Source organism: Ictidomys tridecemlineatus, chromosome 7 (assembly GCF_052094955.1).
Source record: "Ictidomys tridecemlineatus isolate mIctTri1 chromosome 7, mIctTri1.hap1, whole genome shotgun sequence".
Lineage (NCBI taxonomy): Eukaryota > Metazoa > Chordata > Mammalia > Rodentia > Sciuridae > Ictidomys > Ictidomys tridecemlineatus.
The window spans coordinates 166828966-166845066 of record NC_135483.1 but is presented as its reverse complement, the minus strand read 5'-3'; the positions used below and the strand labels follow the sequence as shown (position 1 = coordinate 166845066).

At 35.5% G+C, this 16101-nt stretch overlaps 1 protein-coding gene across 3 annotated transcripts in view; it reads right to left on the bottom strand.

The window, feature by feature from the left end:
• The window catches only part of Bmpr2 (bone morphogenetic protein receptor type 2), a 167730-nt gene that overhangs the window by 8404 nt on the left and 143225 nt on the right, over positions 1 to 16101 (bottom strand). For all 3 annotated transcript variants that reach the window (XM_021735684.3, XM_021735686.3, XM_005338919.4), the window contains 2 exons: positions 5068 to 5240; positions 409 to 1688 (listed from right to left, as the gene is read on the bottom strand). In XM_021735684.3, coding sequence (XP_021591359.1) covers positions 409 to 1688; positions 5068 to 5240 — 1453 coding nt within the window. The remainder of the gene's footprint in view (positions 1 to 408; positions 1689 to 5067; positions 5241 to 16101) is intronic.

Sequence of the window (16101 nt, the reverse complement as noted above, 5' to 3'; positions counted from 1 at the left end):
ATGTACTTTTAAGACTTACTAAGGTTAAAATAAAAATGTAGGTATAATAGACGCTAATATGTGTAAAAAATATATCAAAAATTATAATGGCATAATGTTATTTAGAGCTGTTAAACTGGTATTTATTTAATCCTATCTGCTCATAATAAGTGCATGAAAGTAGCATTCACATAAAGCATATATTAAATTGGGAATTCTATTGTGACATTCACCTTTTAATTATTTATAACAAAATTGTTTCTTCTTACAATAGTCCAATTACTTTTGAAGCCTAACCAAATGGTTTATTTCTATTTCCCAAAGTGATAAAGGTAAACAGTCACTGGTTGGAATACATTCTGACTTTATGTAGTTATTTAAATAGCTTCAAAGAATACCTAAGAGATGTTCCATGATCCCTCCACTTACTCTGTATACTGCCGCCATCTAGGACATTTGTGGCTGAAAGATCCAGAGAATTGGGCCTCTGTGCTCTTCTGGGCTTTGATGGCCCTGGATCTGTTACTGTGCTTGAAACAACCTGTGTAAGAACATCTTGTTCTGAACATGGATTACTGTTGTTGTTATTGGAATTAGTTCGGCCACCTTCTAGTGGCCGTTCCCTCCTGTCCACAAGACGATCTAGAACACTTTCATCATGGCCAGCTTGTTGGTCTCGTCTTAGCAAAGGTTCATGCTCATCAGGACTGGAATTAATATTCAGCCGGGTATCCTCACTAATAAATTGATTCTGCAGCATTTCTTGGGCCCTATGTGTCACCATGTTGGCTGTCTGGCCTGATGGAACTGCCCCATTGGCATACTGGGTTGTGGCAGCATGGGAGTTAACACTGTGGTTTCTACCTGCTACTCCATTCATGGTGACTGTCACCACATGAGGTTCTGCTGCATTGATTGTATTCATCTTGGCAACTCCAGTTTCTACTTGTTTCAAGTTAGATTTGTGCTTGCTGCCAAATTTTAGCCGGGGCTCCTTTGTTGAATTTTTGGTGTTCAAAGGCAAACTAGTAGGTCTCTTAGGAAGGTTCTGTTGTTTAGGGAGAGGGTATATCTGAGTGGGTGGAACATCAGGAATTAAACATGCTTGGCCATTTGCAGCCTGGGTGTAGTCCTGCTGACCAGTCACTTCTACTGCAAGCTTTATGAGTGGGTAAAGCAAGCTAGAACTGGTACTACTCAGTGGGTCTGGCCCACTGAACTGTTTAAGAGAATGCTCCATCAGATTCTCATCAGAGCTTTCTTTGAGGTTCTTATCAACTTCTTTTGGGTCTAGCTTGTTAGTCTCCAAGTCTTCTTCTGTCAGCTGTAAGCAGACAGGGGTTGGCCCAATTGACTGTGCAACATTTATGGCATGGAGATTTGTTTCATCTGGGTATGGCATCTCAGATATAGTGGTCATACCAGTACTTGGAGTGAGACCAGTGGTGTTTGTGGTTGTTGTGTTGGTGGACAGACTGGTGACACTCGTTTCAGGGCTGGGGATTCGAGCTTGTGCTTGCTGTCGTTCATAATTTATTGAATTACGGTTCTTTTCCCCTACAGTCAAAGGTGTGCTGGACATTGAGTGCTCAGAGGAAATATTCTTCACAATGCTGTCAGTGTGATGGATAGAATCTTCAATGTATGAGGAAGAAGAATAATCTGGATAAGGGCCAATTTTTGGCACACGCCTATTATGTGACAGGTTGCTTAAAGAAAGAAAAAAAGTGTGACATTGAGAAAATACATTTACGACAAATAGTCTCTTCAAGTAAAACCACTGATTTTAAAGGCTGAGCTGCTTTTCATTTTACTGCTAACTTATATTACTTAAAAGATCTAATAAAATAATCAAGTATTAATAACCTGCTAAATGCTAATTTTATGTGAATTAAGACTACTGAAAAATCTTTATGAATCTAGACTTTTATAGATGCTCATTAATTTTGGTTTAAGAGTCAACTTAAAAATATCCCCTACAATTTTAAAACATTACCAAATATACCTTTACAAACTATATACTTATACAACTAAACATTATGTTTTGCTAAGAGAAGGAACCATGAAGTTTATTTCATATTTTCATAACCCAATATCCACTTCTTACTCAACAAATGTTATAAATTAAGTTATATTAGCCAAATGATAAAAATAATAAGTTTTTAGGTGGTTTCAAAGAGTTCCAATTAAGAGGCACAGTCTAGCAACAGAACATTTTTTTCTGGGGTAGTCTAAGCAAAATCTGTGAAAGTCCTGCACCCTAGGCTATGAGGCAGATAAAGGATCAAATGACATTCAGACAAAAGCTCAAAGAAGGGCTGGGGTTGTAGCTCAGTGGTAGAACACTTGCCTAGCACATGTGAGACACTGGGTTTGATCCTCAGCATCATATATAAATAAAATAAAGATATTGTGTCCATCTACAACTAAAAATATTTAAACAAAAAGCTCAAAGATTCAAAACTGCTCTCTAGTTATCAAGGGTTTGTCACAATCATTATCATTCCTCAGAAGTGGTGGTTTTTGACCAGTGCATTGTAACACTATAATTGTATAAGATCTCACTAAAATAAAACCAGGGATAGCTTTAACTAAAACAATAAAGGTACAAACACTGGGAACATTAACAGATAAAACTATTATAGGAGAGAAGCAGATGCTTAAGGAAAAGAGGTATTATAATAGAAGTCTGATGAAGTTATGAGGGAAATGACAGGAAAGCAGAGAAGAAAAGGCTGTTACAGAGTCACAGGAAAAGGAAGCTAGAGCTGGGGTTGTGGCTCAGTGGTATAGTGCTTGCCTAGCATGTGTGAGGTACTGGGTTCAATTCTCAGCACCACATATAAAGAAGTAAATAAAATAAAGGTCCATCAACAACTAATAAAAAATATATATATATTTAAAAAAGAAAGCTAAGTAGGTATAGAGGTTAAGATGCAAAAAATAAAACCTAGAATAAGAATGAATATGGAATGGACTATGATTTAGGGGAATCTATAACAGACACTGGAGATGAGAAGCAACACTCAGAGAGTAGAGCTGAATAACACAGGAGTCAGGGGAAAGGCCAAAGGGAAATATCAAGAGTTTCTTCTTACTATTCAAGAAAAGTTCAAAAGCATTTAATGTAAAAGCTTTAGCTGACTCTTCAAACAGGTATAAACAGCATATTAGAAAATTAGAATGAAAATTAGAACGAAAAGAGATGGAAACAAGCCTTCCTCAGATATTGGTAGAGTGAGAGAATTTATAGTAAGAAGTACTAGTCTCTACCTTCTTTGACTTATTTAAAAAAAAATTTTTTTTAGTTTTTTATGGAGCTTTATTTTATTTGCTTATTTATATGTGGTGCTGGGAATCGAATGCAGTGCCTCACATGTACAAGGCAAGCGCTCTACTGCTGAGCTACCAACTCAAGCCCCTTCATTGACTTATTGATATAAAATATCCGAAATGGATTTGATCTATGTATAAGTAGTAGAAATAGTTCATAATACAAATTCCTCTTAGAAAAGAGAAGAAGAAAAAATAGCAAAGAAAATGATTCAACAATGAAGTATATTTTTAATCTCAATTTTCTCTGGTAATTATTTCCTGGATGCCTTTCTGAAATTTTTAAACATGTATTAGATAAAATTCATAGGAAGGTCTGTTCCTCCTAAATATGGAACACAGAAATAGAGATGAGTCAGCCTAAAAGTTTCAAGTTGTAGGAATTTTTTTTAAAGCCTTTTAATTTAGAACTAAAAATTCATAGTTCTAACAAAGGAAACATCTCATAAAACAATGTTCATGGCAAAACAGAAAGAATGCTAGAATTTATTAAGAACACTGGAGTTGGCATGGTGGCTCATGCCTGTAATACCAGCAACACAGGAGGCTGAGGTAGGAGGATTGCAAGTTCAAAGGCAGTCTCAGCAACAGCAAGGCATGAAGCAACTCAGTGAGACACCATCTCTAAATAAAATATAAAATAGGGCTGGGGATATGGCTCAGTGGTTGAGAGCCCCTAAGTTCAATCCCCAGTATCCCCCCTGCAAAAAAAGAAAAAAGAAAAATGAACGAGTATTGGATAGGAAGTCTTCAAACCTTAGTGTTCAGTAAAACAGAGTTAGATATATAAGCAGGTTCACAGTATCCTTTATTAAAAAAAAAAACTCAGAGGAAGAAGGAATAACAACATAATGGGTATATTAGACAATATGTAGAAAGACTTATAAACCTTTTGAACTATAAAATTATTTTACTTTCATTACTTCAGGGAAGTTGAAGCATTACTAATCTTGGGGCTGGGGTTTTGGCTCAGTAGTGGAGCACTTGCCTACTAGCATGTGTTAGGCACTGGGTTCAATCCTCAGCACCACATAAAAATAAATAAATAAAATAAAGGTATTGTGTCCATCTACAACTTAAAAAAATATATATTATTTATTTATTTTTGTGGTGCTAGGGATTGAACCCAGGGCCTTGTGAATGTGAGGCAAGCACTCTACCAACTGAGCTACATCCCCAGCCCTCTAAAAAAATTTTCTTTTAAAAAAAGGGTAATCTCGGGGCTCAAGATGTGGCTCAAGTGGTAGTACGCTCACCTGGCATGCGTGAGGCACTGGGTTCGATCCTCAGCACCACATAAAAATAAAATAAAGATATTGTGTCCATCTAAAACTAAAAAATAAATATTAGGGCTGGGATTGTGGCTCAGCAGTAGAGTGCTTGCCTAGTGCGCGCAGGACCCGGGTTTGATTCTCAGCACCACATAAAAATAAGGGCATTGTGTTGTGTCCATATACCAAAAAAAAAGATTCTCTCTCACTCTCTCTTTCTCTCAAAATAAATAAATAAATAAATATTTAAAAAGGGGTAATCTCTTTATCTTCAGATGTAAAAAATACAGATTCCATCTTGTACTCATACCAAATAAATGTTTTTCAGTAGAAAAATGGAGATAGTAAAAGAAAAATTGAAACTTTACAAAGTATGAGTTAGTCACTGCCTTATTAGGTTGGCTTAGCAGTATTTATTTCCTGTTTTTTTGTTTGGTCTAAGTTTCTAATACTGATATAGTTGTCAAACCCCTCAGGGCCTCACCGCTCATTCTGCATAGCAGTAGTCATGGGATTGACTGTTGGGCTCACAGATTTGTTTCTTTCCCATATCATCATAAGTTCAGCCATCCTTTCCTCAGCACACTGCGCAGTAAGACGAGCCTCTGCATCCTGGTCCCAACAGTCTTCAATTGTCTCCTTGAGTGACCTCACCGCCTGTAACATAAAGTACATGTCAAACATTATGTCTTAAATAAAATGTACCAAGCTTTTTAGTTTATACCATGAGATAAAAGAAAAATCAGGTTCTTTACAACCAGTATTGTACAAAGCTATATTTTAGACTTCAGAGATTTATTTAATTTTTATTATTTATTTATTTATATTATTATTATTTTTATTTATTTATATGATTTCAGAGATTTATAAAGGTGTTTTGCAAAAAGTGAAATTTTGGAAGAATTCTCAGAAGCTGAGGAGCAAGGAAGCAAGTAAGCTTTAACTTAACTCTTTGAAAAATTATCTATAAGGCTAAGAAGCTATAATCTGTTATAGATATTTCTTTAAGGCCACAAGTTTATGACACTGTTTTATTTCAATTGATAGCCACTAATTCTATTTAAAAGATAAGTTCTGAGTTTGATAGATTTTTGTCATTTGGCCATCTTCTGTCCGTAGGTGGACCTTCTCACATTTATTCCTAGTCAAATGTGCTTCATTCCAACCTTAAAACTTAAAATAGTTCCATTCTGTAGTATTCCCATACATCTGCAATGAACAATAGTCTTCCTTTGGGGAAAGTTTTTTTTTTTTCTTTTTTAAATACCGCATTATAATTATACATAATGGGACATTTATTGTGGGAAAGTTGGTTTTAATTCACTTCAAGAAAACAGACTTTGGGAAATTAAAGGGATATGGATAGGGAAAGAAGAATTAGCACTATTTGCTAACGATATGATTCTATACCTAGAACACCCAAAAAATTCCACCAGAAAATTTCTAGAACTAATAAATGAATTCATCAAAGTAGCAGGATATAAAATCAACACCGATAAATCAAAGGTATTTCTGTCTATCAGTGTCAACCCCTCTGAAGGAGAAATGAGGAAAACCCCATTTACAATAGCTTCAAAAAAAAAAAAAACAAAAAAAAAAAACTTGGGGGCTGGTATATATCTCAGTTGGTAGAGTACTTGCCTCTCATGCACAAGGCCCTGGTTCAATCCCCAGCACCAATACATACATGCATACATACATACATACATACTCGGAAATCAACTTAAAGAAAGAGGTGAAAGACCTCTACAATGAAAACTACAGAATGCTAAAGAAAGAAATTAAAGAAGACCTTAGAAGATGGAAAGATCTGCCTTGTTCTTTGGATAGGCAGAATTAATACTGTCAAATGACCATACTATCAAAAGCACTACACAGATTTAATACATGGGTTGAGGATATAGCTCAGTTGGTAGAGTGCTTGCCTCACATGTACAAGGCCCTGGGTTCAATCCCCAGTACCACACACACACACAAAACAGATTTAATGCAATTTCAATCAAAATCCTAATGACATTTCTCATAGAAATAGAAAAAACAATCATGAAATTCATCTGGAAAAATAAGAGACCCAGAATAGCTAAAGCAATCCTTAGCAAGAAGAGTAAAGCAGGTGTCATCACTATACAGACCTTTAACTATACTACAGAGCAATAGTAACAAAAACAGCATGACATTGGCACCAAAATAGACTGGTAGACCAATGGTACAGAATAGAGGACCCAGAGACAAACCCACATAATTACAGTTATCTTATATTAGACAAAGGTGCCAAAAACATACATTGGAGAAAAGATAGCCTTTTCAACAAATGGTGCTGGGAAAACTGGAAATCCATATGCAGCAAAATGAAATTAAGCCCCTCTCTCTTACCATCCACAAAACTCAGCTCAAAGTGGATCAAGGCCCTAGGAATTAGACCAGAGACAATGAGTTTAATAGAAGAAAAAGTAGGCCCCAATCTCCATCATGTCGATTAGGCCCCAATTTTCTTAATAAGACTCCTATAGCACAAGAATTAAAGTCAAGAATCAATAACTGGGTTGTGGCTCAGAGGTAGAGTGCTTGTCTAGCATGCATGAGGCACTGGGTTTATCCTCAGCACCTCATAAAAATATAATAAAGATATATGTCCACCTAAAACTAAAAAATAAATATTAAAAAAAATAAATGGGATGGATTCAAACTAAAAAGCTTCTTCTCAGCAAAAGAAACAATCTCTGAGGTGAACAGAGAGCCTACATTTTGGGAGCAAATTTTACCACATGCATATCAGATAGAGCACTAATCTCTAGGATATATAAAGAACTCAAAAATACTAAAACCAAAAAAACAAATAACCCTATCAATAAATGGGCCAAGGAACTAAACAGACACTTCTCAGAAGATCATATACATTCAATCAGCAAATATAGGAAAAAATGTTCAACATCTCTAGCAATTAGAGAAATGTAAATCAAAATTACTCTTAATTAAGATTTCATCTCATTCCAGTCAGAATGGCAGCTATTAAGAATACAAACAACAATAAGTGTTGGCGAAGATGTGAGGAAAAAGGCACACTCATACATTGCTGGTGGGACTGCAAATTGGTGTAGCCAATATGGAAAGCAGTATGGAGATTTCTTGGAGAACTAGGAATGGAACCACCATTTGACCCAGCTATCCTTCTCCTTGGTCTATTCCCAAAGGACTTAAAAACAGTGTACTACAGGGACACAGCCACATCAATGTTTATAGTAAGTAACACAATTCACTATAGCTAAACTGTGGAACCAAACTAGTTGCCCTTCAGTAGATGAATGTATAAATTAAATGTGGTATATACACATGGAATATTACTCAGTATTAAAAGAGAATAAAATCATGGCATTTGCTGGTTGGAGTAGAGAAAATAATGCTAAGTGAAGTAAGCCAATCCCCAAAACCAAATACCCAAAGTTTTTCTCTGATGTAAGTATGCTGTTTCATGATGAGGTTGGGTGGGGGAGCATGGGAGGAACAGACAAACTCTAGACAGGGCAAAGGGAAGGGGAGGTGAAGGGAGGGTGCATGGGGGAAGGAAAGATGGTGGAATGAAATGGACATCATTACCCTAAGTATATGTATGAAGACTCAAATGGTGTGACTCTATTTTGTATACAACCAAAAATATGAAAAACTGTGCTTTATATGTGTAATATGAATTGTAATGCATTCTGCTGTCATACATAACAAATTAGAATAAAAAAAAGAAAACAGACTTTGGATATATTGGGAGACCACCACTGAAAATCCTTTGAGACCTGCTTTTGGATTTGTTTTTATTAAGCTTCACCCTTTTCATTTGCTCTGAGATATATATATATATATATATATATATATATATATATATATATATAGAGAGAGAGAGAGAGAGAGAGAGAGAGAGAATTTTTAATATTTTTTTTTTAGTTTTCGGCGAACACAACATCTTTGTTTGTATGTGGTGCTGAGGATCGAACCCGGGCCACACGCATGCCAGGCGATGGCGCTACTGCTTGAGCCACATCCCCAGCCCCTGCTCTGATATTTATACTTCTGTATTTTTAAAACACCTGCTTTTAAAAAAATATGGCTGTAGGCAAGGGGTTGCTAGATATAGCATACAAAACTTAAACTTGAACTTCAGATAAACCAACACTTTTTTGGGGGGAGGGTACTGGGGATTGCATTCAAGGGCACTTAACCACTGAGCCACATCCCCAGCCCTGTTTTGTATTTTATTTAGAGACAGGGTCTCACTGAGTTGCTTAGCACCTCACTTTTGCTGAGGCTGGCTATGATCTCAGGAACTGCTTGCCTCAGGCTCCTGAGCCACTAGGATTATAGGCATGCACTATCACACCTGGCCAACATATTTTTAGTATATGTAAATCCCATGTAATCTTTGATTTGAGGATTTGATCTGTGAAAAATATTTTAGGCTAAACTTCTTGTAAGCTATCTTCGTGACATTTTAAATGTTTCCTCATAATTTGTGTTCTGCAACAAACAAATCTGAACTCTTAATGTGGAAGAAATTTTGAGGGCTGGGGGTGCAGTTAAATGGCAGAGTGCTTGCCTAGCATACACAGGACCCCAGGTTCCATCCCCAGCACTGGAAACAAAACTAAACTAAACAGAAGAATCTTGTGATGGGGGATGTTCCTCTGTGATCTAGCTATAACTGCAGAAAAGAAAAGAAAAAAATTAATAATATTCTTTTTGGGCATATACTTATTGCATAATGATCCATTTTGAGTAATAAGGATTTTGAAAAGCTCCTTACACACTGAGGCACCTAGAAAGCCATTACCTGAGCCTGGGGAGAAGAGACCCATGGAGACAATAAGCTTCCATAGCAGGTGATCTTTAGGCTCAGCTCTAGAAGGAAGTGAAAGCTACAGCACAACTTTAAAAAGACCTGCATAAGCATTAAAGGAAGGTCCCAATAGAGAGCCAATCTACAAAGATCTGGAGAGCATTTTATTTTTTATTCTTTTCTGGTCATCATTTTTTGTTTCCTGTCTAGCTTTAAACAAAAAAATTAAGACACATGCAAAGAATAAGAAAGTACGGCCCAGTCACAGGAAAAAAGAAAAAAAATTAATGAAAACCATCTCTGAGGAAGGATACATTGGATTTACTAGATAAGGGCTTTAAATTAACTATTTAAAAAATGCTCAAAGATATAAGGAACCATGGACAAAGAACTAAAGGACATCAGGAAAACAAATGTCTCAATAAATGGAGAATAGCAATAAAAATAAATTATAAAAAAGAAATACAAAGATATAATGGAGATAAAAAGTAAAAAAAAATTATAATATTCACTAGAGTGGCTCAATAGCAGATATGAGCAGAGATAAGAGGAAGAAGAATTAGATAATTTGAAGATAGGGAAAATAAAATTATTCAGTCTGAAGAACAGAAATTAGACGAATAAGGAAAAAAGGAACAGACCCTTTGAGACTTGTGAGACACTACTGACATTACTCAAATACACAAAATGGGAGTTCTAGAAGGAAAGAAGAAAGAAGGGGACAGAATATTTGAAGACATAATGGCTCAAAACTCCCCAAATATAATAAAAGGAATGCATCTATGCACACATCCAAGAAATCTGATAGAGTAGGATTAAGTCACAAAGTTCCATACTGATATACATTATGGTGAAACTGTCAAAAAACAAAGAGGGAATTTTGATATCAAGAGAAGAGACTAGAAATATACAAGGAATCTTCAATAAGATTAATAATCAATCTGAATACAGTGGTTCATGCCCATAATACCAGCAACTCAGGAGGCAAAAATAGGAGATTATCATAAGTTCAAGGCTAGCCTGAGCAACTCAGTGAGGCTCTGTCTCAAAATAATAATAATAATAATAATAACAATAATGACGACGACTGGGAATGTAGCTCCATGGTAGAAAGCCCCAGGTTCAATCCCCAGCACTGAAAGAAAATTAAATAAATAAAAACACACACATACATATACATACACAAATATATACAAACATACACATAAATTTTCACATTAATATTTAGAAGATTTTGATTTTTTTTTAGTTTAAAATGGCTTTTAATTGCAGTACAACTAAAAAAAATCTTTTAGAGATCTGTTTCTCTCTATTTATAAATTACATACTTGCTACCTCACTCTGGTACTGGATTGTCATGCAGAGAAGCATTTTATTGACTATAGCATATTAGGTTTAAATGGATTTCCTGGAAATGAACCAAGTGTTACAAATCCCTTACTTAGCAACTGAGTCTAAATTGAAGGTAAAAAGTTTTCAGGTAAACATGCATATGATGCACATTCCATAGTAGTAGGGTTGCTAACAGATAATTTTAAAAAATAGAATTTATTTGCTGAGGTGAAATAAAACAGTTTAAGGAAGATGAGGTTACATTTACTAGAATAAAATTTCACAAGAGATTTTTTCTTTAAAGAAAATGTGTGAGGCTGGCACATCTAAAGAATCCTGGCAAAATATTTAGCCTCTCAACTGTTATCAAGGACCTCTCAAAGATCTGACCCAGTTTCCATAGCAGGGAGGACAGTTAGGCAATCTTAAGCATGTGTACGTAACAAGGATTTTCTCTGAAAACTCTTTCCTGGATACCTTTCTGAAATTTTTAAACATGTTTTAGATAAAATTCATAGGAATTTCATATTCCCCTAATATGAAACAAAGAAATAGAGATGAGTCAGTCTAAAAGTTTCAAGTTGTAGAAATTTTTTTAATTTAGAACTAAAAATTCTAACAAAGTTCAAACAAAGGAAAAATAATACCAGCAACTTAGGAGGCAAAAATAAGACTCTACAATTGCCAAGTACTTAAGACTAATTTCATTTGCAACAGAAGCCAATCTTGAAGAGTAATCTACTGACAAAGATGACCAGTAAAGATAAATGTTCAATCTACATCTATATGGATATCTTTATTCTCTCTCTGACATGACAACAAAAATATTCTAACCTTATTAAGGCAATCTAAAACTTAAAATAATAAATTAATTTTCACCTTTTGTTCTTTTAAGAAAATCTAGATAAATTATAAAAACATAATGCCTTCAGAGGTAATAAAATTATTATTACCTTCTTAAAATAAGAACACACTGCTAAGGAAAAAGTGAATGATATGAATTTCTAAAACTATAAATGATAATGGAAATTAAAATTTTAATAGATAACTGATATAACTGTAACAATGAAAAATAAATGGGTAATTTGAAAGATAAAACAACAACAACAAACAGATGGTAAGCACAAGAAAAATTGAGACCTAGAGTGTCAGGTAGTCCAGTATTAGCCTAATGAGAATTCCAGAAGAAAGAAATGAAAAGGAAGAAATTTTTAAACAAGTATTAGAAAAATCCTTTGATTGAGGAAAGTTCTGAATTTTATTTTCTTTCGTACTGGGGATTGAATTCAGGGGCATTTGGTCATCCAGCTACATCACCAGACCAACCAACTGATTGATTTACCTTTTTATCTATCTATTTTGGTACCAGGGATTGAACCCAGGGGCGCTTAACGACTGGGCCACATCCCTAAGTCCCCCCCTTTTTTTGAGGTATGGGTACTGGAGATTGAACTCAGGGGCTCTCAACCACTGAGTCACATCCCCAGCCCTATTTTGTATTTTATTTAGAGACAGAATCTCACTGAATTTCTTAGCACCTTGCTTTTGCTGAGGCTGGCTTTGATTTACGAATCTCCCGCCTCAGCCCTCCTAGCAACTGGGATTACAGGTTTGTGCCACTGCACCCAGCTTCCCCAGCCCTTTTTATGGTTTCTTTGGCAGGGTCAGGGTACTTGGGATTGAACTCAGGGGCACTCAGCCACTGAGCCACAACCCCAGCCCTGTTTGGTATTTTATTTAGAGACAGTCTCACTGAGTTGTTTAGCGCCTCGCTTTTGCTCAGGCTGGCTTTGAACTCGGGAGCCTCCTGTCTCAGTCTACGGAGCCGTTTGGATTACAGGCATGTACCACTATGCCTGGCTCTTTTTATGTTTTGAGGCAGGTTCTCACTAAGTTGCTCAGGACCTTGCTAAATTGCTAAGGTTGGTCTCAAATTTATGATCCTCCTAGCTCAGCCTCCTAAATCACTGGGATTACAGGCGTACACCACTGTACCCAGGTTATGCATATTGTTTAAAATTTTTTTAGTTGTAGATGGACACAATACCTTTATTATTTTTATGTGGTGCTGAGGATTGAATCCAGTGCCTCACACATGCAAGGCAAGTGCTCTCACTGAGCTATAGCCACAGCCCTGCATATTTTAAATTTTGAGACATTTTTAAACATGTATTAGATACATGTTTAGCAAATGTCTTGCTAAATTGCTTAGGGACTTGCTAAATTGCTGAGGCTGGACTTGAACATTCAATTCTGTCTTGGCCTCCAGCATTACTGGATTACAGGCCTGTGTCACCAGCCGAACAAGTTCTGAATTTTCAAACTGAAAAACCCATTAAGTGGCAAGTGAAATGAGTGAAAAGATTCATGTTAATATACATCCACGTGAAATTTCACAATCTCAATGATAAAGTAAAAGTCTTAAAAGTTTATATAGAAGAGGAAATAAGATGATAAAAACATGAGACAAAAGGCAACAAAATGAGACACGCTCACATGAGAATTCTCATTAGCAAGACTGGAAACCAGAGGGCAATGGAGAAGTGGTTTCAAAGGTGTGAAGTTGATTTTGATTTTGAAACCATTACTCAGCCAAATTATTACTCATGTGTGAGGTCAAGACCGACACATGTTTTTATACCTTTATTTTATTTATTTATTGTTAAATAGTGCTGAGGATCGAACCCAGGGGCCCACACATGATAGGCAAGCATCAACCCCAGCCCCAAGACTGACACATTTTTGAACATGGAAGAACTCATAATGTTACCACCTAATGCAAGTACTAACACTAATTATTTGAGAAAAATCATGAAAGAAAAAATAATTTGCTAATCCAAATAGCTTAGGAGGGCTGAGGCAAGAGGATAGAAGGTTCATCAACTTTTAGTAAGGTTTTAAGCAACCTAGTGAAACCCAACCTAGTGAGACCAGTTCCAAAATAAAAAATAAAAAGGATGAAAATATAGTTTAGTGGTTAAGTGCCTCTGGTTTCAATGCTGGTACCAAACAAACAAATAACAACAACAAAAAGGAAAAAAAAAAGAAAGAAAAAGAAAAAACAATTTGCAAGAAAGAGAATGACATGAAATTTTAAAAAATGTTACTTCTAAGGAGACCCTAGAAAGAAAGAAAGAAAGAAAGAGAGAGAGAGAAAAAGAAAAATGACAAGAAATCAAAGATAATCCACTGGATGATGATTTCTGAAACATCCTCCCTAAAGCAGCAGGGGGTTACAGTATCCAATATAGGACTTTTATATTCTGAGTCCAAGCACAATATTTTGTTAGCAGTAAGTACTTATATAATCACAATTCTGCAAAATTCTGTTTTTATTTTAGAGCAATCTGTAGACAAAATATAAATTATCTAATAATAGATGGAATATTACAAAACTGAGAGAGGGTAAATGAAAGAAAATTTATCAAATAGGACTAAATTTAGTATTTGAGTTACAATGGTAATCTCTGGAAGGAGAAGGGAGCCCAGAACATTGCTAAGGGGAGTTATTTATAAACAGTGGTAGTAAGGGAGGGTGTTTTTTCCCCCTTTCTTTCTTATGACTTTCTGTTTAATTTTTTTGTTTACCCCATAAAACTTCAACTATTTTAAAAGGGAAAAACAGGTCACTCTCATCAATAAAGGGTACAATAATTATAATATGAAATTTCACAATTTCAATGATAAAGTAAAAGTCTTAAAAGATTATATAAAAGAGGAAATAAGATGATAAAAACATGAGACAAAGAGCAACAAAATGAGACAGGCTCACATCAGAATTCTCATTAGCAAGACTGGAAATCAGAGGGCAATGGAGAAGTGGTTTCAAAGGAGTGAAGATTGAGATATCCAATAGAATATGGACTAAGTGGAGAAAATGAGATAGTATATGTAGTTGATAACATTAAAAATTATAAGTTAAAAAATAAACTTCAGAAATTACCATATATTATAAATTAATCCTACTCATAAAACAATCTTATGAATGAGTGTGAATACATAAATATTGGTAAGATGTTTTCAGAATTTTAATAATAATTTACTCAAATGGCAAGAGTCTTTGAAGAAACTTCATTACTGTAAACTACATTTTTTTCTCCTTGGTGGTACTGAGGATCCAACTCATGGCCTCATGCATGCTAGGCATACGCTCTACCACTGAGCTACATCCTCAATCCTGTGAACTACATTTTTAATAAGAAGATTTTTTAAAAAAATATTTGTTTTTTTAGAAGTAGTTGGACACAATACCTTTATTTTGTTTATTTTTATGTGGTGCTGAGGATCAAACCCAGGGCCTCACACATGCTAGATGAGAGCTCTACCATTGAGCCACAATCCCAGCCCCTAGTAAGAAGATTTTTAAACTTGGGTATTTTTTAAATCTAAACTACATTTTTTTACTTTATTAATCTTTTTATGTATGACAGCAGAATGCATTACAATTCATACATATAGAGCACAATTTTTTATATCTCTGGTTGTATATAAAGTATGTTCACACCAATTCATGTCTTCATACATGTACTTTGGATAATGATGTCCATCACATTCCACCATCATTTCAATTTTTTTTTAAAGAGAGAGGGAGAGAGGGAGAGAGAGAGAGAATTTTTTTAATATTTATTTATTTAGTTACTTAGTTATTGGCGGATACAACATCTTTGTTTTGTATGTGGTGCTGAGGATCGAACCCAGGCCACACGCATGCCAGGAGAGCGCGCTACCGCTTGAGCCACATGCCCAGCCCCTCCACCATCATTTCTAACCTCATGGTCCCCTTCCCTTCCCCTCCCTCTCTTCTGCCCTATCTAGAGTTTGTCTATTCCTCCCATGCTCCCCCTCCTTACCCCACTATGAATCAGCCTCCTTATATCAAAAAAAACATTTGGCATTTGTTTTTTGGGGATTGGCTAACTTCACTTAGCATTATCTTCTCCAACTCCATCCATTTAGGCAAATGCCATGATTTTATTCTCTTTTACTGCTGAGTAACATTCCATTGTGTGTGTGTGTGTGTGTGTGTGTGTATATATATATATATATATATATATATATATATACATATACCACATTTTTTTAATCCATTCATCAACTGAAGGTATCTAGGTTGGTTTCACAGTTTAGCTATTTGTGAACTGTGCTGCTACAAACATTGATGTGGCTGTGTTCCTGTAGTATGCTGTTTTTAAGTCCTTTGGGTATAAACCGAGGAGAGGGATAGCTAGGTCAAATAGTGGTTCCATTCCCAGTTCTCCAAGAAATCTCCATATTGCTTTCCATATTGGCTACACCAATTTGCAGTCCCATCAGCAATGTATGAGTGTACTTTTTCCTCACATCTTCGCCACACTTATTGTTGTT